The sequence below is a fragment of the Protopterus annectens genome, chromosome 3.part0 (genome assembly GCF_019279795.1).
Source record: "Protopterus annectens isolate FY-2018-M chromosome 3.part0, PAN1.0, whole genome shotgun sequence".
In the NCBI taxonomy this organism is placed as follows: domain Eukaryota; kingdom Metazoa; phylum Chordata; order Ceratodontiformes; family Protopteridae; genus Protopterus; species Protopterus annectens.
The window spans coordinates 157,733,619-157,757,876 of NC_056731.1; the positions used below are offsets into that span (position 1 = coordinate 157,733,619).

The following is a 24,258-nucleotide window of genomic DNA, read 5'->3' on the forward strand; positions in this document are numbered from 1 at the left end:
TCATTGTGCCGTACTCCATCTGTATATGATTCAAAACACTTACTGACTGGGGAGCTTCTTTGAGCTGCTTTTCCATTTCTGTATTACTCATTTGATTCTGTTTCAGGTTATCCCCACAGCTTCTTTTCACTTTAAAGTGTTTGCTTTCCAGTTTTAAACCTTCCCACACATTTTGAATGGACTCCATGCTGCCCCATACAACAATGGCTCTGTCACTGAAATGTGCATTTATTGACCAAAAGCTGATGGTTTATATGATTCATGGCAGTTCTTTATTCTACCGTAAATTGCCAGTTAAATTTACGCTGTTAATCTGATGCAATCTTTAAACACCAGTTCAAAAGATCTGAATCCATCACATTGCATACTATGATTCAGCATCTTAACATTTATCATCATATAGGGCATGCCTGACCTATTCAGAACATCCTTGTTCTACCATTAAATTAAACTGCTGACAGTAGCTTATTTTCTGTTTATGTTATCCCTTATTTAGGATTTCCCTTTACCTTGTATTAACTTCTATACTCTCTGTGTCTGCAGTGCCTGTGAAGAAATTATTTAAAACATGTATCACCATGTTCATTAAATATGCTTCCTTATATTACTTTTTACATGGAGTGGTCTAACTGAATAGGAAAGATAAAAACCAACTTAGAAAAGCAATTCACTGGGTCCACACCAAAAGCTCCATACCTCCACAGAAATAACAGGACCAAAATTCTTATGAACACACTTTATTCCAAAGTGTATTCATAAGAACTTTGGTCCTGTTATTGCTGTGGATGCATGGAGCTTATAGTGGGGACCCAGTGAATTGCTTTTCTAAGTTGGTTTTGAATAGGAAAGATAGAAAACTTAAAGTGAGATTTTGTGAAATGTGGAAAGAGGGATAAATAAATGCTTACTTAATGAGGTTAATAAGTCAATGGTCATTCTTACCTGATATACATGTTAATACAAACTTATACATTGTATTGCTCAACTTGCTCACTTGCAAGACCTAGAATAAGAGAAGCAAGCCTTCTGAAAAGCATAAATGTTTTATTGAAAAGACATTTGTCTTTTTGACAAACTAACAACTGCCAAAATCACCAATGAGTCAAGACAACTGATAGCTGTTAATCCTGAGCAAAATTCATTATAAAAGTACAATTCTGTTGAATTGGGTTGGGTGCCTTCACTAATATAGTAAATTCTAAATATGTGATATGGCAGAAAAGAAATCAACATAGCCAGCACAAAAAGGAAAGTCTTCACCTGAGCTCTGAATTCTTGATGGGAACAAGCTTCCTTCTTGAATTTCATCACCACTTTTGCAAGTATAATAATTTGAATTATCATTAATGTGGTCATTGCTAATATCATAGAAATAATTATAAAGTAGTTTACTGTAATTATTTGTTGGTCATAGTTTTTTACATGATATTCAAAACATCTCTCTTTTTTACTGTCATAATTCTTGTATAGTTGAATAATTAAGGGAAGAATTAATACAATCACTATAGTCCAGACTACTGTACTTATAATAAGAGAATGTAGCTGCTTGCAATAGTACACTCTGATGTTCTTTTTGAAGAAAGTAAGAAATCGAATGATTAAAATCGCCACATAGAAGCCGAAGGCGGTGTACATGTGGAAAGGGAGCATAGCACTAACTACCGTACAGAAAAAAGAAGGAAGCTTCCACGCTCCCATGACATAGTAACTGATGCGAAATGGGACAACAATGAGGAACATGCTGTGAACCACTACCAAGTTAATAACCGCTGTAGTTGTAACTGAGAAACTTCTGGTTTTCAGTAACTTTTGAGACAGTACGATGGCTCCAACTGATCCACCAGCAAACACAAGGCTGTAGAGCAGCATCAAAATGATCTTCTGAGACTCGTGTTCACTGCTCACTGGACTGTTCATTGTTGGAGATGTAGTATAGCCTTGCAAAATGGTGGAAACTGTGTTTTCAGAAATGTTCATGTTCTTCTGGTAAAATATACCTGTAGAGAGGAAGACACGAAAAAGAGGGCATTTCCATTAAAAGCACTTTTATAATAATTAATTTTAATCAGCAAAAAATATTAATAATAATAATAAATATAATAAGGTCAGATGAATTAGTATTATCTTTCAGTGTGATATTTTAGTGAACACTATGTGTTGTTACCTGCATTAATCTAAACTGGTTCAAGGAGTGCCACTACTACATTATTTTATTTCTAATAAAACAGTATTTAAAACAACTTAAAACAATGCAGAAAAATACATTTTTAAAGCTGGATATTTCACTGGCATTCTCAAGTAGTGAGAATACTTATGTGAAGACATTACAGCATTGCAAAACTGCATGTCTTACAAGGCAGCACTTGACTGCAAATAAATATAAATATGATTTAAAAACTATTTGTATTTGTATCATGAGATACCCATCAGAAATGGCTGGATTGCATGTCTGTAGCAAAACATTGAAATTTCTCAAACTTACAAGAATGCATTTTTAAATGAGACAATGATTCACAATTTAATTTATTTAAGTTTATTGGTCATAGACATGCTCATCTTAAAATCATACATAATAAACAAAAGCAATTAATACTTCTTAGATAAAGGAAGGTGATTTCATGCAGTAATGTATACTACATGTCACATGCTCAGAAGATTTTCACAATATCCTTATCACAGTGGAATAACCAAGAAAATCCAAACACATTTAAAATACAAATTAAAAAACATACTTGCAGTCACTCGAAGTAAAACCCAGTATTATTTTAATACGTGCTTTTGTCCACTTCCTTCCAAAAAGAACTTCATCAGATTAAAAGGCTCCAGCTTCTCTATTGCTCAAATACTAAAATCATACACTGCAATTGCTATTAAGCCATACTGCTTAACTACTATGAAACAATAAGACCTTATTGAAAAAACAATCAATCATATTTCACACAGAAAAAATACATTAAACATGATCATGAACATTATTAACTTTCTATTAACATAAAATAATCACCACATTACAGGGTGAAACACCATTAAAGTTTTATAGTATTATAATTAGATCTGCACCCTTTTAATTAATAATAGACTAGTTAGTGTGAACATCAGGAAAGGAAATAGTTTTCATTTCTTGGTCTCATTCAGGTTCTGTATTTAGGGTGCTTGATGTTATGTATGTTCAGACTTCTTAATGATACTATTTTACATTCAACACTTAAGTTATTTTATCATAGGATCATAGGAAGTTACTAGGCTATTGGCCATGAGGCCCATACAAGCCTAGACAAGAATTTAGCCCATGTTCCTACAAGTCAGCACCTGATGCCACTGTCCAGCAGGGACACAGATGGAATCCCAGGGGTGCATTTTCTGTTCCCCATCCAGTTATCCAGGTTCCACTAAAAAAGTGTTAATGAGATACTATGCTTGACGTGGACAGTGAGTCTATTCCACAAAAGAGGGAGTCTCTGGGACAAAAATCTGTCCTGCCAATAAGTCCTGTTGATATCACAGACTAGATTGAGGTTTCACGCATGGGTTACTCAAGTGACTTGTGGATATGCAGGAGCCCCATCAAGGCAAGGAATAAGATTGCTTTGTATGCCAGACAGAGGTCACCTCAGAGGAGTCTGTAGGAGACTGAGTAGAGGGACAGGGCCTTTAGCCTATCTATTCAGGGTAGATGTTTGAGGCCCTAGATTCTCCTGGTGAGGGACCTCTGTGGTCTCTCCAGCAGCTTCATGTGCTTTGTGAGATACATGCCAAAAGAGGTATTGTACTCAATAATGGGTCTTACAAGGGAAGAATACAGGGATGTTATGATCACCTTGTCCCTGAATGAGATACCCTTACTAGTGAGATGGGCCATGTAGAAGTCTTTCTGTACAATGGAGGCAATGTGGTGGTCAAAAGTCAATTTGCTGTCAACCTGGGTGCCCAAGTCCTTCACTATTGATTGTGTGCTTAGAATTGTTAATTTGATAATTTGTGGGCATGTCACTCTCCCCAAAGGGGATGATGATGCATTTTTTGGCATTCAATTTGAGGCCATGTTTCTGGCACCAGTCATTTGTTTGTGTGAGACCCTCTTGGAGGATGTCCACATCACTAGAGTAATTGATGACAGCACTCAGCTTGCAGTCATCTGTAAACTTGGTCACCCATAGTCCACTGGTTTTGGCCTGCACCTCCTAAAAGTATACCCCAAACAACTGAGGCCCCAAGACAGATCCCTGGGGTACACTGCTCATTATGGGTCTACTGCTTGAGGTGGCTTCCCCTAGTTTGACTAGGTGGGTTCAGTCAGTGATCCAATTTGCTACCCATCTGGTAACATGTGGATTGATGCCTATTTTAGAGGGGTTATCTATTATAACTGAGTGGGGAATAGTATCAAAGGCTTTGGCCAGGTCAAGGTAGGCAGTGTGGACTGTCTTCCTCTCGTCCATGGCTTTGGTGAGTGTCTCAAAGAAATCAACCAAATTTAACAGGCATGCCTCCCTGTGATGAAACCAAACTGTGTAGGATCAAAAGGTTGGCAATGTGCTTGTTAATGAGGTCCATCATAATTTGCTCCATGGTCTTGCAGATCAGGCTAGTTAGACTGATGGGTTTATAATTTCCTGGATCAGTGGATGCTCCACCTTTGTGCAAAGGGATGACAGTGGCTGTTCTCCACTCACATGCTGGGACAAAGCCAGCACTCAGGCTTCGGTTGAATAAGGTGTCTAATGGTGCTGCAAATTCCTGCCTGAGTTCATGTAGGATGCAGCCTGGGATGTTATCGGGTCCCATGGATGCTGTTTATTTTGCCGGGATGTTATTGGGTCCCATGGATGCTGTTTATTTTGCCTTTGAGAGGGCAGTGATGACTTGCTTCCTAGAGATAAGGGGAGGGAGCAGGTGCTGGGGATGTCCTGATTTACTGATGGGGGGGACAGAGGGGTGAAGTTTTCACTAAATCTGTCTGCCAGCAGGTTTGCTATATCTATGGCATTTGTGTATGTGGTGTCCTTCACCACCAGTTCTGAGCAGATCTGGGTGCTTCCTTTGAGATTGTGGACATATGTGAAGAAGGCCTTATGATTGCCTTTAGTAGTCAGTTTGGACTCAAAATTTGCTTTGGAGGATTTCTTTAGTGCTCTTATTTGCTTGTTCAGGCTAAAGACACATTACTTCTAATTGGGCATCTGCTCCTTCTAGGTTCTGGACAGGATTTTTTTTTCCTTTTATGATAGAGTTTATTTATTGCAGATGTCCACCAGATAGGTTTACTCTTACTTGAGGAGGATGATTTCATCCTGCCGGATATTCCTGATTCCATGCAGCAATATACATGCTCATATAGTACTTTGGTGCAGGTTTCAACATATGTGCCAGTTCCTATGGAGGGTGAGGGGGCTGTGAAGCTTTTTATACCTTCCCTAAGGAGGTTGTAATCAGCTTTTGGAGAGTTTTTTTTTGTTTGGCCCTAGCTGGGGTGGGGCTGGGGGGGGGCAGGAGAGATGGTGACTCGAAAGTGACAGCTTTGAGGTCGGATCTTATCAGGGATGATAACACTGTAGAGATGCTACATTGGTTATGCATGTTGAGTAATACCAAGTCCAAGATATTTTCACCTCTTGTGGGGGGTGTCAACCAACTCGTCCAAGGCATTTGCATTGACAAAATCAAGGAATCTCTGGACATTTGTGCTTTAGGATGAGTATTCCAATCTATGGTTGGATAGTTAAAATCACCCTGGATCAGGGTAAACCATTGAATCTTGGTAGATTATAAGAGGTCCAGATAGGTGGAGTGAGCATCTTGAGTCAAAGTTGGGGGCCTATAGTAGCTATAATTTGAATAGGGGTCTTGTCAATTGTTAACTGCACCTGGAGTGTCTCCTGTGTGTCATACTGTTTGACCAGCCAGGAAGTGTGTATGTCTTTTATATATATATATTGCAACCCCACCTCCTTTTGCTTTGCTGCCCATGTTTTGGGGTCTGAATGTATAATAGGATGAGTAACCTGGTACGGCCGGGGTGCTCTCCGCAACTTTGAACCAGGTTTCCGTGACTATACAAATGTCAGCATCTTCCTGGGTTAAGAATGCTTCCAATGAGTACAGTTTCATGTTTAGAAATCTAGTGTTTAGCAGCATGACCTTTAATTTACATTTTGATGAAATTTTCATATTAGTAGTTTTGACCTCATGGCATTTCCTAAAAAGGCACTAAGGGGAAGGCAATAGCCTTTGCCAGGAGCCTGAAGTCCAAGGGAGACAGATGCAGGGCATCTCTGACAAAGCAATGTGGTTTGTCAATCATGTTATCCCAGGCTCTCAGCTACTGGATCCCCTTGGAATGATATCAGATACTAAGCCAATTGTTAAAGTCAATCATTTTCTGTTTGTATTGAGGCATCATTCTGGGTGATGATAGAATGTTCCTTAAGGATAGGAACATACCTGTCTGGGGCACATATTCAGTCAGCTTGATCATGTCTCTCTTCATATAGCCCATTCATGCCAACATGGACTATGACAGAGTCATAACAATACCTGTTGAGAGACTTGAGTACATTGGTGATATGGTGGATTCTGGCACCTGACAAAGAACTAACCATAACTTTCTCCTTATACAGCCTGGTAAGGGGCACATCTGTGTGTCTTACAATGGAGTCTCCTATGACTAATATGTTGAGTTTATGTTTAGGCCTTCATGGCTGTGAGACATAGGTGTGTTGACTATGTATGGTGTGGTGGGCAGTTGAGTTTGCATGTGTCTTTGCCTTGGAGGTCTCTTTTGTTTGGGTATGTTTTTGTTGGGGAATTCCACATATGTGGGGGTGTGTTGTGTAGGTGTGGGTGGTATTTGAGGTGTGGTGTTTGTGTTGACAACCTTCTCAGTGCCAGATATACTGGCTTGTGGGGTAGAGACCAATGACTCTAGGTTCTTGATGTAATTCCATCTCTCACAAATTGTGTTCCTAAGTGGTAGTAGTAGAGGCTTGAACATGTACATGAGGCGGTTGCTACACTGTCTTAGGATGCCCATATCAATCAGACTGGCGGGAAAAGTCTGGAAATAAATTTTCCATCCATATTTGTCAGCAACTGAGGGAGAGAGTCCAGATAGAGCTAAGAGTATAGCAACAAGTAAAAAGAACAGAACAGAGAAACAAAAAGGAGACAAAGATCAGAAGAGAGGTAAGGATTGAATTCAGTAAATCTAAAAAAAGCAGTTGCACAGTTTAAACAGATATGCAGCAAAAGTTTTAATCAGAACTGCAGAAAACAATTGAAAGTAAGCACTTATCTTTCCAGTGTCACAGCAGAGCAATGGCAGAAGTCCTAACACATTGCAGCTTCAAGCAAATAAGTACAAACTGGTTTAAAGACAGGCTATTTAATGCAGAAAAACAGGAACCAGACGAATTATCCAATCAAAAAAACATAGGCTTGCAGTAATATCTCTAGCCAGATAAATCAGATCAGCCTGAATCCTCCTTCCATGAAGAAACAGCTAGGTCTCTCTAGACAAACGATTTCACTATAAGCACCAAAGGTCACAAACCTTAATATATATATTCAGCTGCATGGTAGTCTTTTTCAAGTACAGGAGCAAGTAAAAAGAACAGAACAGAGAAACAAAAATGATACAAATATCACAACAGAGGTAAGGATTGAATTCACTAAGTCTAAAAACACTTGCACAGTTTAAACAGATATGCAGCAACTACATAAACCAAGAGTTCGCAGAGTAAAACAATGGCAGGAAACTCAGATATTCAAATATTCAAACTGATGCGATGTAATCCAAGACCAAAAAATCTCAAGTCGCCAAGTAGGTAAAAACAGGTTTATTCGAATAAAAGTGCGGTGAGCGCTTTCACTAAAATAGCTTCATCAGACCATCTTACAAATACACCAAGACACACACAGTTTAAATATATAAAAAGGCGCCAAAATTACAATTCCTTAAAGCAACATACTATATAAAAGTTGCAGTTCCTTATAGCAACATATTATATAAAAAGTTGTATAATTGTCTACAAATCTTTCACAATTAGACAATAAAACAGTAGAACATGAAAAACTATTATTGTCTTTCAAGGATTTGTTAAACATAAGTATCTTGACAATGTAATGACAGTGCAATATGATTAGAAAGTGAAATGAAAAGATAAAAAATAATAAAATGTAGTCACTTCTGAACTTTAAGTCTCCTTGATTGTAAAATAGGACGTAGGGGAACCCTACCATTAAGTCCAGGATGCAAATCTGCCCTGAACTTAATTATCCAGTTGACTTCACAATTCTCCGTATAATTTTCAATATCTCCCCTTCTGGAAGTCCTATATATCTGCTGAAGAATTCTAAATCTGAACTCATGATGGGACCCATTATCAATAATATGTTTAGCAAGGGCATTATAGGGATGAGCTTTCCTAATATGATACGTGTGTTCACGTATCCTGTCCCTCAAGAGGCGGTTGGTTTTACCTACATAATATGCTGGGCAGGAGGTGCAGGTTGCTAGATATACAACGTCTTTCGACATACAGTTACCTTTAACCTTGATGGTAAAATTACCCAGTCCATGAGGGGGACTAAAAATTGGATCACAAAGAATGTAGCAGCAAAAATTGCATCTAAGACATGGTTCCATGTAGGGTCCTTCTGTGTGTCTCTCATATGAGGTTAATTTAGGATAACATAATAACTGCTTGATGGGTCCCATCCCCTACGTCCTATTTTACAATCAAGGAGACTTAAAGTTCAGAAGTGACTACATTTTATTATTTTTTATCTTTTCATTTCACTTTCTAATCATATTGCACTGTCATTACATTGTCAAGATACTTATGTATAACAAATCCTTGAAAGACAATAATAGTTTTTCATGTTCTACTGTTTTATTGTCTAATTGTGAAAGATTTGTAGACAATTATACAACTTTTTATATAGTATGTTGCTATAAGGAACTGCAACTTTTATATAGTATGTTGCTTTAAGGAATTGTAATGTTGGCGCCTTTTTATATATTTAAACTGTGTGTGTCTTGGTGTATTTGTAAGATGGTCTGATGAAGCTATTTTAGTGAAAGCGCTCACCGCACTTTTATTCGAATAAACCTGTTTTTACCTACTTGGCGACTTGAGATTTTTTGGTCTTGGATTACATCGCATCAGTTTGAATATTTGAATATCTGAGTTTCCTGCCATTGTTTTACTTTGCGAACTCTTGGTTTATGTTTTTACTTTTTGCTGTTCGTTGCAGAGTATTAACTTCGTGTGGATTGCCTTTTTGTTTAAATATGCAGCAACTGTTTTATTCAGAAGTGCAGAAAACATTTTAACATAGGCACTTATCTTTTCTGGTCACACAGCAGAGCAATGGCAGAAGGCCTAACTCACTGCAGCTTTGAGCAAACAAGTACAGACTGGTTTAAACACTGGCTATTTAAGGCAGAGAAATAGTGACCAGCCAAATTATCCAATCAAAAAAATGCAGCCTTGCAGTAATATCTCTAGCCACATCAGACCAGCCTGAAACCTCTCTCATGAAGAAACAGCTAGGCCTCTCTAGGCAAAGGGCTTCACTACGAGCTCCAAAAGTCACAAAATGGTAATAGATATTCAGCCCTATGCTAGTGTTTTTCAAGTACAGCAACAAGTAAAAAGAACAGAGAAACAAAAAGGAGACAACGATCAGAACAGAGGTAAGGATTGAATTCACTACGTCTAAAGAAACAGTTGCACAGCTTAAACAGATATGCAGCAAATGCTTTAATCAAAAAGTGCAGAAAACAGTTGAAAATAAATTCTTATCGTTTCCAGTCTCACCACAGAGCAATGGCAGAAGGCCTATCTCAATGCAGCTTTAAACAAACAAATGCAACTTGTTTAAAGACTATCTATTTAAGACAGAGGAACAGGAACCAGCCAAATTATTCAGTCAAAAAGAACACAGCCTTGCAGTAACATCTCTAGCCAGAACAAACCAGCCTGAATTCCACCTCCCATAAAGAAACAGCTAGGACTCTCTATACAAAAGATTTCACTACAAGCTCCAAAAGTCACAAACCTTAATAGATATTCAGATGTATGCTAGTGTTTTTCAAGTACAGCAACAAGTAAAAAGAAGGGGGCAGAGAAACAAAATGGAGACAAGGAACAGAAGAGAGGTAAGGATTGAATCCACTAAGTCTAAAAAAAGAGTTGTACAGTTAAAGCAGATATGCATCAAATGTTCTGATCAGAAGTGCAGGAAAAAGTTACAAATAAGCACTTATCATTTCCCGTCTCAAAGCAGAGCAATAGCAGAAGGCCTAACTCTCTGCAGTTTCAAGATAACAAGTACAAACTTGTTTAATCACTGGCTATTTAAGTCAGCGAAACAGGAACAAGCAAAATTGTCCAATCAAAACAAACACAGCCTTGCAGTAATACCTCTAGCCAGATCAGACCAGCCTGAATCCCTCTCCCCTGAAGAAACAGCTAGGCCTCTCAAGGCAAAAGATTTCACTACAAGCTCCAAATGTCAGAAACAGTAAAAGATATTCCGCTCTGTGCTAGTGTTTTTCAAGTATAGAAGCAAGTAAAAAGAACAGAACAGAGAAACAAAAAGGAGAAAAAGATCAGAATAGAGGTAAAGACTAAATTCAGTAAGTCTAAAAAAAAACAGTTGCACAGTTTAAACAGATATGCATCAAAAGTATTAATCAGAAGTGCAGAAAACAATTCAAAATAAACACTTATCTTTTCAGTCTCACAGCAGAGCAATGCCAGAAGGCCTAACTCACTGCAGCTTTGAGCAAACAAGAACAGACTGGTTTAAACACTGGCTATTTAAAGCAGAGAAACAGGGACCAGCCAAAGTATCCAATCAAAAAGACAAAGCCTTGCATTAATATCTCTACGCAGATCAGACCAGCTGGAAATCCCTCCCATGAAGAAACAGCTAAGCCTCTCTAGACAAAAGACTTCATTATGAGCTCCAAAAGTCACAAAACGGTAATGGATATTCAGCTGTATTGTAGTGTTTTTCAAGTATAGCAATAAGTAAAAAGAAGAGAGCAGAGAAACAAAAAGGAGACAACGATCAGAAGAAAGTTAAGGACTGAATTCACTAAAATGCCAAAAGGAAATGCTCCAGTTAAACACCAAAAAAGCTGGGATTGTTTCCATAACCATGGATGACATTATAAATAAATACAACTCCTCAGGGTCAGCCCAGTGGTGTAGCAGTTAGCATTGTCACCTCACAGCAAGAGGTTCTCCAATTCAATTCTCGGCTGAGGTGCCTTCTGTGCAGAGTCTGCATGTCCTCCCTGCATACATGTGGGCTTCCTCTGAGTGCTTAGGTTTCTTCCCACATTCCAAAGACATGCAGTAGGTGGATTGGACACTCTTAATTGGGCCTAGGTATGAGTGTGTGCATGCGTATGTGTGTGTGGTGCCCCCATCTTAGGAGAGTTGGGCCTTGGGCTAGCAACCCGAGCAAGTAAAACCCATAACTGCTCCAGAAACATTGAGCATTGAAAGGTGTTCATTGTCAGATGTACCACATGGTGTGTAAATGGGAAATAGAGATAGAGAGACAACCCCTCAGCTACTTTTTAAAGGATTAATAAGCATCTCACCTTGATGGTATAGGCTTATGCACAGATTATCAAAATTATAAAATCACATTTGGTTACTTATAAAAGATACCCCACTTTACTTAACAAAAAGACATTTAATAAATATAAAGCATTTTGAAGAGTAAAATAACAAAAAAACATAGTCTGACTCTGAACTTATGTTAAGTGAATACACTTCTGGAAGAAAAAAAGTTTTATGCATTTTTCAAGTAATTTAAGTCTTAGAGTAGATGACTTAGAAATTTCCATTAATTTGCTGAATTTAATCAAGTTCATTAGTGAGTCTAACATAATTCTATACTAGCTCCTTGAGGCATTCATGTTATGTCTGCCTGTTTTTTTTTTTTTTTTTTTTCAGAAGAATGGATCTTGTAGACATTGAATAAGATCCGTAGTGACTCTGTAACAGGGCCTGATGGTTTAAATGGTTATTTTGTGAATACAGTTAAGGACATTAAAATTCACATTTTGCATCTTTATAATATTTAAAATGCCTTTACCAACCAAAATGTCAAAGGTCAAAATAATTTAAAATTTTATTATTAAACACTTTAGTCCTTAAATAAAATCCAGAACTTCATCAGAATAATAGTTCAATGTTAGCATCTGTTTTTAAAATAAATATTTGACAACACATGTAATCATGTTCCATGCAATACATCCAATCTTAAAGCTACAGTCCCTTAAAAAAATCTGTTTTGTAAAAACATATATGATTTCCAATGTAATAATAATATAAAAAATAAATAAATAATAAAAATTATAATATGTTTTCAATTTGTTTTTTTTTTTCTTAATTAAAAAAACTACTAATAGACAAGTTATCATTAATACCAGGGGACTTGCATCATCCACCAACGTTACCAATGCAATTCCCTTGCCTCTAAATGTGTACTCCAAGCTTTCCTCCTCTTGAAATTTAGCACCTTCTCTAAACAAAAAAACAAAAAATAAAAACAAACAATCTTTTTTAATTAGCACTCTTAGAGACTACCCTGGCAAGGGCATTTCTAACATCACTATGCCGGTAAATGTTTATTCTTAGTTGATTCTTTGGTTTTCCGTACATAAAATGTGGAAAAGAGATGCACTGAGCTAAAGAAATTAACTCTTTGGTGTAACAGTCAAATCTGATGTTATGTACAAGTACTTGGATATTTGTTGACACGTGTTATTTAAATTACAAATGTACTTATATTGGGAGCATGACCCATATTTTTCATCACCTTTACACCCTCATTTATAATAATGCATTAATTTATTCTATTCTCAAAGTATTGTTTCGGATTCTTGCAACTCTTATATACAAACCTTGGCACATCTCCCGGCTTTAGGCTTAAACCAAAAGGTTCCATCACTTATTTCCAGTTTCTAGTCAAAATGTCTTTATGTTCACCATTCTTACAAATGTAATCAAGCACTATAGCTTTACCCTGCTTCTGATGATTTACTTGTTGTTTAATAATACAATTTAGAATCCTTGCTATTAACTATTTCTATTACAACATTAATCAGTTCTTCATGGTAATGTCTATATAAAAACATATGTTGTAAGATGCTAATTTCATCTAAGGACACATCATTCTTTGATGCATTTCTAGATACCCTTACCATTTGCTCTTTAATGTTGCTTCTCTTTTGCCACTTAGGGTGGCAGCATTGAAAATGTAACGAGCCATTGGACGTGGTACCTTTCCTGTATATTATTGAGTCAGACCTCTTGTCTTGCATTTTTTGTTACAATGTCACTATTAAATAATTAATGCAATCATTGTGCCATTCACTCTTATAAGACAAAAATATAGTGTTTTTGTTAATGTAAGCCAAAAAGGAAATCAACATCTCAACATTCCCTGACCACAAAATAAAAATCTCATTGAAGAAGCACAGATATGTAATGATATACTGCCAAAACTCAGATTTAAACATTATTTTCCACCAGCATAACACAGTGTTGGCAAATGAAAGTGCCACAACACCCCCCTTGGTCATTCCTTTGACTTGCTTGTCACATTCATTTTTAAAGTATACAAAATTGTTAACTACGACCCGCTTCATACATTCAGCAATACTGTTAATTTTTGTTAACTGATAAATTACTCCCCCTAGATAGGGCTTCCTTAGACCAGTCAATTTCTAAGCCATGGGATATGACTAAATAAAGGTGTTTGACATCAATACCCACCATAATGGCATCTTCAAAAAACTCACTGTGTGCCATGACTTTCAAAAAAATACAATGAATCTCTTAAAAGGTGGGTTTTATCTTTATAAAGTATTTTTATCTTGTAGTCCACAAATTTTACTAGTTGTTTTGTCTTACATCTTCCTGCTACAATGATACATCTCAGAGGTGTGTTAACAATAATAGATTTTAGGTATTCAAAATATACTAGATATCATATGTTTTTAAACTCTAAAGTAATCTCTCATATTGTTCAAGAAATCATATTCTAAGAACCAATCTTCCATCCATAAGTTAAGTTTTGTTTATGCTATGTGAACATCATTCCTAGATTCTCCAAAAAAAAAAGCCAACCATAGGTAAATCTTAATGTACCCACATCCATGTATCAGTTATTGGGATTATACAATGACATTATTTAAGAAATAGGTTTTTTACCTTTCTTAAATAATGTTTTTGTATATCAGTATCTTGGTGTCCCTCTGCATTGTTTCCTGTTCTTCTGCATTTGTTGACATACCGTCTATGTGTATGGAACTTACATTCCCATGCTTGCACAGTATATCAGTGCTGTTCAGTCAAAGCAACAGAGAAAAAAGAATTCCCATTGCTTTATTTATTTATTTGTTTGTTTGTTTACTTAGCTCAGAGGTACAAAAGTCTGTCCTGACAACAGAGAAATACAAGGAATATCAGGTACATTTCCTTAGTTTTGCAGAACATACCTGATTTTTCTTGTACTTGGTCTGCATTCCATACATACCTCTCAACCTCTTAGCTCAAGAAATATGGCCAAAGCTTTAAATAACAGGGGATAAAGCCTCAAAATAGGGACAGATTGTAAATGTTGCACTTATAAACTTGGAAAGCTGCTAAATAACATCATTTGTGTTTGCGTGCACGGTTTGAAGGACATATTTCAAATGTTGCTCATAAACTTAGAAAGCTGCTAGAATAACAGGATTTGTGTTAGTGTGTATTGTCTGAAGGATATGAAGTCTGAAACTCAAATATGGGTCATTATTTGTGACTTCATTCCTCAGCAATTTGTCAGAAAACCACAAATTTTATGAGGAACAGACCAAAAAAAAAAAAAATACTGAGGCAAAAATCTGGACATTCTGTGAAAATCTGTACAGCTGAGAGGTATATCTCTGTAGAATATATCAATAGAAAAAGTCTGGCCTTTCAATGGTACTTCAGCAGTCAGACATTTTTCTGTTAGCATATGCTCAATTTACAATGGGAAAACCAGAAAACTGTCCAGTCAGTGTGCTCTTATTTGAATAACAATGACCCATCACTGTGTAATCTGTAACATTTAGATCCTGCCATCTGCCTAATTTCATTTTCCACAAAGATTTTCATATAATGTTAGTTAGGGAAGGGGGCAGGCTAATGGAGGAATAAAACTAAAACTCAAAGGTAATACATCAATGTTATTTTTCTCTTTAAATAAGAAATCATGATTCCGTTTTCTAGCAAACAGTTTCAAGCCTTGTGAAGTCCATACTACAGCAATAGTCATGGATGGGACAGAAGCTGGGGGTAATGTCCATATGGCTGAAGTTGTACATTTTAAAACCTCCATAGTTTTGGACAACTTTATTTTCATGTGGTTCTTGTTCCAATAATCATTGGAATTCCTTCCTTTGTTCATTCCTTTTCCATTTGAACTTTTTTTTGGAAACTGACATTCTGTGCTCTTTCTCCTGTGGCTGCATGCCCTACTGTTGGGCCTGTATCCTTGGTAAATGTCTTAAAGGTGCAACAAATTGTGTTGCTCCTTCCTCATTGTTCAGTGTTGATAACTTTACAGTATTTGTTTTTTTTCCACAGAAAACTTCCTTTTAGATGGCAATGGGTAAATGTTTTTGTTCTTATATTCAGTTTCCTGGCAGACAAACTTTTCTTGTTTCCACTTCTTAATATTCTCACAGTGCATTTCATTACTATGAAAAATCCTTTCAAAGTTATTGGTATAGGACTGAAGTAGAAGGTCACTTTTAATATCATCTTTCACATCTAAATGTTTTCCTCCAATCCACTCAAGTGGTTCTCGTTATCTTAATAATGTCCAAGCCACTACGATCTAACAAACCCAGTCATTTCATAAGAACACAGAGCCTTCAATGTGCTAATTTGGAAATTTATAAATCCTCAGTCCCTTTGGTACATCATAATGAAATGCAATCATTAAAATACGCATTATCCATCTGCAACTCTTGATATTTTTTGAGAATGTATTTCAAATTTGTACATTTTTTCCTTAAAAAAAAAAGCTGATAGAGACTTTTTTTGCAGTTTGTGCTGTTCAGGACAGTGAGAATGTGCTCTAATTTTGAACTTATTGTCCATGAGTGTAAAAAGATGTTTGAGATGTTTCATGACCGAGGGTATCTCTTTGACCTTCTTTCTACTATAATCCATGAGATAATTGAAGGCTGTGTGAAATAAATATCACCCTCCAGTTTGTTCTGATCCTGATGATGGAGATGCCACAATGGCATGTACACAATACAAAGAGAACTGCCACACATCACTCGTTATAAAATATAGGTCGCTAGCACAACAGATTAAAACTATAGTCAGGAACAACTGGAACATATTTAAAATTGATCTAAAATTATTAAAATTAATTGGAGAGAAACCACTTTTTGTTTATAAAACAAGAAAAAACCTTAAATACATTCTAAAGAGGCCTTTAACATTAAATAAATGTAGTTTACTTCCAGTACTCGTAGCTGTGGTGCATGCAACCAATGTTCATTTATTTTAGATAAAGATGCTATTGTTTTGGCTAACCAAAGAATAAACTTGGTCAAGAGAAACTGTTCTACCCAGGGGGTAGTCTTTGTTGCCATATGCTTCATAGACAAACCTATGAACACACCTATGACATCAACAAGGAAAATCTGAATCTCTTTTTAAATATACATTGTTGTGTGGTTTATATAAAAAAATTCTGTTTTGGAATTTTAGAAGTGGTTGTCCCCAGTGAGGGGTGAGATAACTAGAAAAATTTACTTGAGATGAGAGAACTGTGGTGGCAGCTGAAGCTAGATGCATCTAACCCCCATGACATAATAGGTTCATAGGTTCATAGGTAGGTACTAGGCTATCTGCCCGAGGGCATTTATAAGTCTAGCCAGAGTATGTCAGCTTTCGCCACCCCATTGATTAATTAACTGAGCCTCTGTCAAGAAGATCCAATGAAGTGATCCAAGGGGTGTATTTTCTGTTACCCATCCACTCATCAAGGTTTCTCTTGAAGAGTGTTAGTGAGGGGCTCTGCCTAATGGAGTTGGGAATTTTGTTCCAAAGCATGGGGAGTCTCTGTGACAGGAATCTATTCCTCTAGCATGTTCTATTTATTGTTGTGGTGAGGTTTAGCTCACTAGAGCGAGTGGCTCGCAGTGGCTTGGATTTCTTTAGGTGGAGCATGTCCATCAATTCTGAGTTGGACATGGCTTTGTAAGTCAGGCAGAGATCACCTCTGAGTAAGTGATATGCGACTGAGTACAGCTGGAGTTTTTCCAGTCGGGCTGCATAAGACATATGTTTGAGGCCAGTAATCCTCTTGGTGAGGTACTTTTGTGGTCTTTCCAGCTGTTGGAAGTGTCTTGTGAGGTACATACCAAATGGGGCACTGTACTCCATGATGGGTCTGATGAGTGACGAGTAGAGGGGCACTATAACCTCTTTAGTTCTAGATGTGAACCCTTTAGCAATTAGATGGGCTACATAGAAGGATTTCCTAACTACTTTGGCAATATGATTGTCAAAGTAGAGATTACTATCTACCTGGGTCTCCAGATCTCTTATTACCTCTTCTGTATTAAGGGGGCTACCACCTATGTTGTAATTCATGGGTGTTTTGTGTTTCCCAAATGGGACGACTATGCATTTTTTGGCATTTAGCTTGAGACCATGACTTTGACACCAGGTGTCTCTCTCAGTAAGGCCATTTTGGAGAATGTCCGTGTCAGCTGGAGAGTCAATTATGGCTCCCAGTTTGCAGTCATTGGCGAACTTGGTTAGCCATAGTCCTCCTGTGTTTGCCTGTACTTCTGAGAAGTGTATGCTGAACAGTAGGGGTCCCAGAACCGAGCCTTGTGGGACACCACTTGTGACTGGTTTAGTGTCAGACCTGGAGCCCGCTATTCTCACCGTGTGAGTTCTGTCTGTAAGCCAGTTGGCAACCCATCTCGTGACATATGGGTTTATGTTCAGGCTGCTGAATTTTTCTATAATTCCTGAGTGGGGAATGGTGTCAAAAGCCTTGGCGAGGTCAAGGTAGGCTGTGTAAACTACCTTCCCCTCATCTATGGCCTTGGTGACTGTTTTGAAGAAGTCAACCAGGTTTACTAGGCATGATCTGCCCTTAACAAAGCCGAACTGGGTCAGGTCACTTGTTTGGAGGTCCCCAATGTCTTTGTTAATGAGTTCTATGATGATGCGCTCGATAGCCTTGCAGACCAGGCTAGTCAGGCTTATGGGGTGATAGTTACCAAGGTCAGTTGTGGCCACTCCTTTGTGGAGTGGAATAACCGTTGCTGTGCCCCATTCTATGGGCACATAGCCTGTGGAGAGGCTGAGGTTGAACAGTGTGTTTATGTGGGGGGTTAGTTCGTTCTTTAGTTCGTGCAAGACGTGGCCTGGGACACCATCTGGCCCCATTGACACTGTGCTTTTGGCTTTTGAAAGGGCTGTTTCACCTGTGCATCTGTGATTTCTGGGACACTACACTTTTCCAGTATTGTTGTGGGCCCTTTTGGGGGTGAAGTTTGCACTTAATCTATCTGCTAGGATGTTAGCAATATCAGTGGGTTCAGTATAGTTTGTGCTATTTTGCACTAGCTCAGAGCTTATCTGTGAGTTGCCACTTAGATTCTTGACATAGCTAAAGAAGGCTTTGTGGTTATCTTTGGAATCCTTGGCTATTTTTTTTAAAGTTAGCCTTGGAGGATTTTATGAGGGACCTTAGTTTCTTACTGATACTGATCAGGGATGTCTTTCCTTCTTGGGATTTGCTTTTTTTCTAAGCTAGTTACTTCTTTCTATTGTATAGCCTGTTTATGACAGGGGTCCACCAGACTGGTTTCCTTCTCTTAGGAGAGTGAGTCTTGTTCTTTCTAGGGAAGGCATGATCCATGCATCCTTGTAGGTGCTCATAGAGTGCATTTGTAAAGGTTCCTGCATTTTGGACACTGTTATCCTTTAGAGTGGGGGCTGTGAAACATACCACCTCTGTCTTAAGTAAGGTGAAGTTTGCTATAGAAAAGTTTTTCACTGTATGTTTCTTTAATTCTGATCTTGAAGGTGAGAGCAAGGAAATTATAGATTTTTTTTATAGATTTTATTGATTTTTGTACTTCCTGGTGAACTGATATATTATAAAGTTAATCAAATTTATTTTTAATGTGATTTTAAATATAGTGGTTATTTATAACACATTTTTATCACTATTTAAACATTAACTTATTGCATGAATATATGCATTTTTTATAAAGGGTTTATTGTATTAGGTATAGTGATATGTCATCTGATGTGGTGGTTCATGTTTTGCATCTTAGACGTTTCCTTTAGGATAATTGTTTACTGTGTCACTTGACTGACAATTTTGTATTTAAATGTCTTGATGAATGAAGACTGTGGTTCTGATGAAGTCCGTATGAGTTTAGGATGAAAGTGTTAAACCTGATTTGAATTGTGTGTTTTTTACAATAAACTCCTGGTAAAGTATTGTGGTACATATCATTTGTTGAATGCTGTACATTGATTAATTATGGATGGCACACTACATGAGCTCTGTGTTCCAGGTTACCAGTATTTCAAAATAATTAATTTGGGCAATACCTTTTACATTTTTAAATAATTCCTAAATATTTTATTCATTTACAACCCCAAATATTTATATTTATTTTCAAAGGTTGTTTATACCCTCTGCATTTTTAGATAATTCTTAAATATGTTGTTCATTGACACTACCAAAATATGTATATTTCTTTTTCAAAACTTTTTTCTATATTTTGTTTAGCTAATATGGTGTTCATTTTGAGTTTATTAAATATAAGCTTAAGTAGAGTTTCATGGTGTTTTGAGTATCCTTAAAGTGTGTAACAGGTGCACTGATGCCAGCAAGTGTTAACAATACATTATCTGCAGACAGTCATATTTTTGCCATGTGATCATTATTTATTTTAAAACTCACTTTTATATCTTGCTGCACAGAGTTTGTGAGTGGCTCTATTGCTAGATCATGTAAGAAGACTAAAAGAGACATAAATATATGAAAACAATTATTGTATAATTACTTTATCAAATACATATATGCATTTAAAACCAAATCTCTCCAAAACTTTGAATAAATAAAATAATCCAATTTAAGGAACTGAATGTCCTTCTCAATATCTACACTAATGAATATCTTAAATTATTGTTATTATTTTAGTCTATTAACATTGTTATTCATATTATATTGTTTTTGTTCTTCAGAAGTGTATCATGTGTGGTCTTTAGTTACCAGAAAAGGTAATATCTGTAATCTTTTGGATCAATGTGAAATAAATAAATTCATAATCTTTATTTAACAATGGAATTGGTCCAGAAAATAAAAAGATAGATGGACCGTTAACTTCTTCTAATGCTGCACTAGTTAGTGTTCATTTCCAAACAGGGAATGGTATTATCAGTTTGTCAGTTTGTATATTTACAAACACCTCTTCTAAATAAATGGATAACTGCTTGAGGGAATGTTTTATATATTTTAGCAGTTGCCATATCTGTTCCTCAGGCAATGTTTCCTTTTTTAAGTTTGCTCATTTATTTCTAAATTATTCATTGGCTTTATGAAGGATTTAACATTTCCATTGGCAAACTGTTTTCTAGATTACTAAATAAAAATTTCTATAAAGAGCTTTTATCCAAGGTCCCTCATTAGATATCCACAATGATTTTAAATGAGATAACACATCTTCAGTAATGGATAACATTTAATTACATGATGGAATCAGGATGCTAGTTATTTGAGATAATCTAAATACAATTATTAATGCTAGATTTCAATGTATGCAAACTTTTAGGAATCGCTGACTTTTTTTTCTTTGTTAGAAATGTTGCTAACTTATGATTTAATACTGACTGCACATTTTAAGCAAAGTCTTAAGTAAGCATATAAATCTAGATTCCTCTTTATGGACTTTTAGTTTAGCAACATTTCAATATTTTTGGATTTCATTAAATTTTTTACCATGTTCCTTCATTTTATTATGAGACCAAAGAAGTAATTTTACCATATATGTACACTTTAAAAATATCATAATATTAATATTGTTCACTACTCTACTATCACCAGTTTAATTGAAGTATACATTTTAATTTCTTTACTTATCAATCCTTAAATTCTTTAAATTTTACCATATAAGAAAAGATTCTATAAATTGTTTGTTTTCTTTTTTGTCTGGTTACTTGTCATTTTAAAAATAGTGTTTTGGTTAGCTAAACATTTAGAGCTTATTATTATTTATTAGAATGGAACAGCAAAAAGGATGAAATCCAAAAAAACAACACCAAGACGAAAATGCAGGAGGATCGAAAATAATTGTTTACAATGTCCACAACTTGGGCTAGCTCCAAAACAGTTCAAAAACCACGTAGCAGTGTGAACGAATTAATTTTATTCCAAAATTACAACACAAGACCCACGATGGAAGTCACAATAAAATTAAGTTAAGCGCTTTCCCCTGGGATCACTCCCAGGCTTTCTCAGAACCTTTGAAAGGAAACAACAATGTGCTTAAATACCACCACGTAACAACATGTGACCCCCAAAGCAATAAATCCTTAAAACCATCCAAACACTTTAAAAGCAATGTTGAAGAATATTGAAAATATATGTTAAACAAACCATGTTGTAAATGTATCATTAACATAATGTTAATGTTGTCTGAATCGTATTGTAAAAAAAAATATAAAATCGATATATGAAATTGATTATTTAAAACAATGTGTGAATGTGAATAGAGTACCTAAGGGGTTGCATTTTATCAAGTACCCCAACAATGTGAAATTGGGTAGTTCATTACATTAACAATTGTGTGAAGTATTTAACAGAGCGGGGATTGAAGTTATCAACCTTATGATTAGGGACTATGAAAATAAAGGAGAGAGTCTTTTAAAAGAATTGAACGATTTAAATTTGTCTTTCACTAATGATAAAATGGTAGGCAAAGAAAAGAGTTGATATGACAATGTGTTTAGGGAAGTGGACCACCATTGTAACAAAATTCTTGATAGAAAAATTAGGAAATTAGAAAGAGATTTGATAGAATATAGGGAGGGTAGAGCATACCCGTTGCCTAATTTAAGGCAACATGTCAATGTTCAAGATAATGTATTTCAAAGGAATGGAGAGGAAATTGTGGATGTTAATCATATGAACAAATTTGTTAATGAACCACAGGTCCTGAGAAGGAGTGAGAGAATAGCGGAAAAAGGTAGAAACAATTCTACTCAGGATTTTTACCATCAGAGGGGAGGGAGGGGGGGAGAGGGAGGGGGAACAGTTTTCAGGGGAGGAATTGGAACACTGGAGTGAATTAGACACGGTCCTTGAAGTAGTGGAGGACCATGTGACAGGTTTTGACTGAATTGTTTTAGATTCTACACCATAGGTGGTATGTAAAAAAGACAATTTTATTATTTTTAATTTCACTGAAATACTGATTACTGACCAGTACTTTAGGTTTTTTACTAAAGGATTTTAATATGTTCCTTTGCATTCTGGGACAGTTGCCAACATTATTATTGAATTAAAGTTATTTTTGAGGCAGTTAAATTTGAATATATTATTCAAAGGTCAAAATCAGTCTAAAATAGACCTTGTTAGGAGTAGTACTTTCAACCCTCCCATCCACCCGTCATTAAAATTTTTTGAGGAGTTAGTTGAGAGAGAAATTAGGCTTCTCAATGATAATGGGAGGAAGAAAGAAGACATTAATTTCTCCAATGAAGATATGGAGGTTTTAAACACCTTGACTGAACACAAATGTAGGGTTATGAAACCAGACAAGGGGGGGGGGTGTAGTTTTGATGTACAATAATGATTATGAGATTCATTTGCATAACATATTACAATATACGGACCAATATGAATCGGTTTCACGTAATTAAATTAATGTAGCTTGTGCTAAAATAAAATATTATTTATATGATCATTTGCTACAAGGTATAATTAATGAAAAAATGTATAATTTTTTGATGGTGGACAGGCCGAAAATACCTACTATCTTTGGTATACCCAAGACACATAAGGGTATAGAGAACATGAAATTTAGGCCTATTGTTGCTGGGGCGGGTGGGATGACCAAACCTTTAGCAATATTTATAGACGCTACTGTTAAGAATTTTGTGAATTCCATACAACACATTTGTAAAGACTCTTGGGAATTTTTGAGGAAGATCAACAAAAGGTTGTTTCATAAAGAATTATTGATGGTTACGGTGGATGTCATAGAACTTTTTCCAAGTATTCCTCACACAAAAGGGATGGAATGGTTTTCCAGCATTTTGGTTGGTGAGTCAGGTTTGGACAATAAGTATATCAATCTAGTGTTCGAATTTACTGAGACAGTCCTTAAAAATAATTTTGTATATTTTAATGGGGAATATTATCACCAAAAAAAGGGTGTAGCCATGGGGGCCTCGTGTGCCCCCCTGTATGCTAATTGCATACTCTATTATTGGGAAAAATGATTTATTTTTTTTAAACTAATTGCAAAAACTATATAGTACAGTACACTACATTTTTAGATGACATTTGTTTGTTATGGAAGGGAACAAAGGAAGAACTGGAAAACTTCTTTGTTTATATTAATCAAACAACAGACTTTTTAAGGTTCACCATTAATATTGGAGAGGACAGGTTAGATTATTTGGACATTACTTTATATAAAGACATGACAAACAATTGTTTCCAATCCAAAATTTTTCGTAAAAAGACCTTTTCCAACATGTATTTGCACTTTGATAGTGGTCACCTCTTGTACCAAAAAAAGGGAATTGTAAAGGGGCAGATAATAAGGGCTTCTAGAATGACAAGTTGCTTTGAGGTATTCATGGAAGAAGTGGTTTTCATCAAAAATTTATTTTTGGAAAGGAGTTATCTGGGAGAACTTATTGATCAACTAGTTAAAGAAGTAATTGAGAATAGGGAAAACAAATATTATCCACTTATTGGGAAAGGGGACAACACTATTGAGACAGGTAATTCCAAGATGGACTACAAGACAGGAGCTTTTGTTCACACTTATACTGAGTCATCAAATGAGACTGAGTCTGTTATTAAAAAATATTAGCATGTATTACAAGCAAATAAGGAAATATCGGAATACATTCCCCTTCAACCCAGTTTTGTTAGAAAAAGGGATTTGAACCTCAAAGATTACTTGGA

The 24,258-nt window shown here is 36.1% G+C and overlaps 1 protein-coding gene across 3 annotated transcripts in view; it reads right to left on the bottom strand.

Moving 5' to 3' along the window:
* Positions 1 to 1,024: 1,024 nt before the first annotated feature.
* The window catches only part of LOC122796291 (probable G-protein coupled receptor 141), a 679,533-nt gene continuing 656,299 nt past the window's right edge, over positions 1,025 to 24,258 (bottom strand). For all 3 annotated transcript variants that reach the window (XM_044064657.1, XM_044064655.1, XM_044064658.1), the window contains exon 2: positions 1,025 to 1,997. In XM_044064657.1, the coding sequence (XP_043920592.1) occupies positions 1,045 to 1,997 (953 nt within the window). In that variant the 3' untranslated portion in view covers positions 1,025 to 1,044. The remainder of the gene's footprint in view (positions 1,998 to 24,258) is intronic.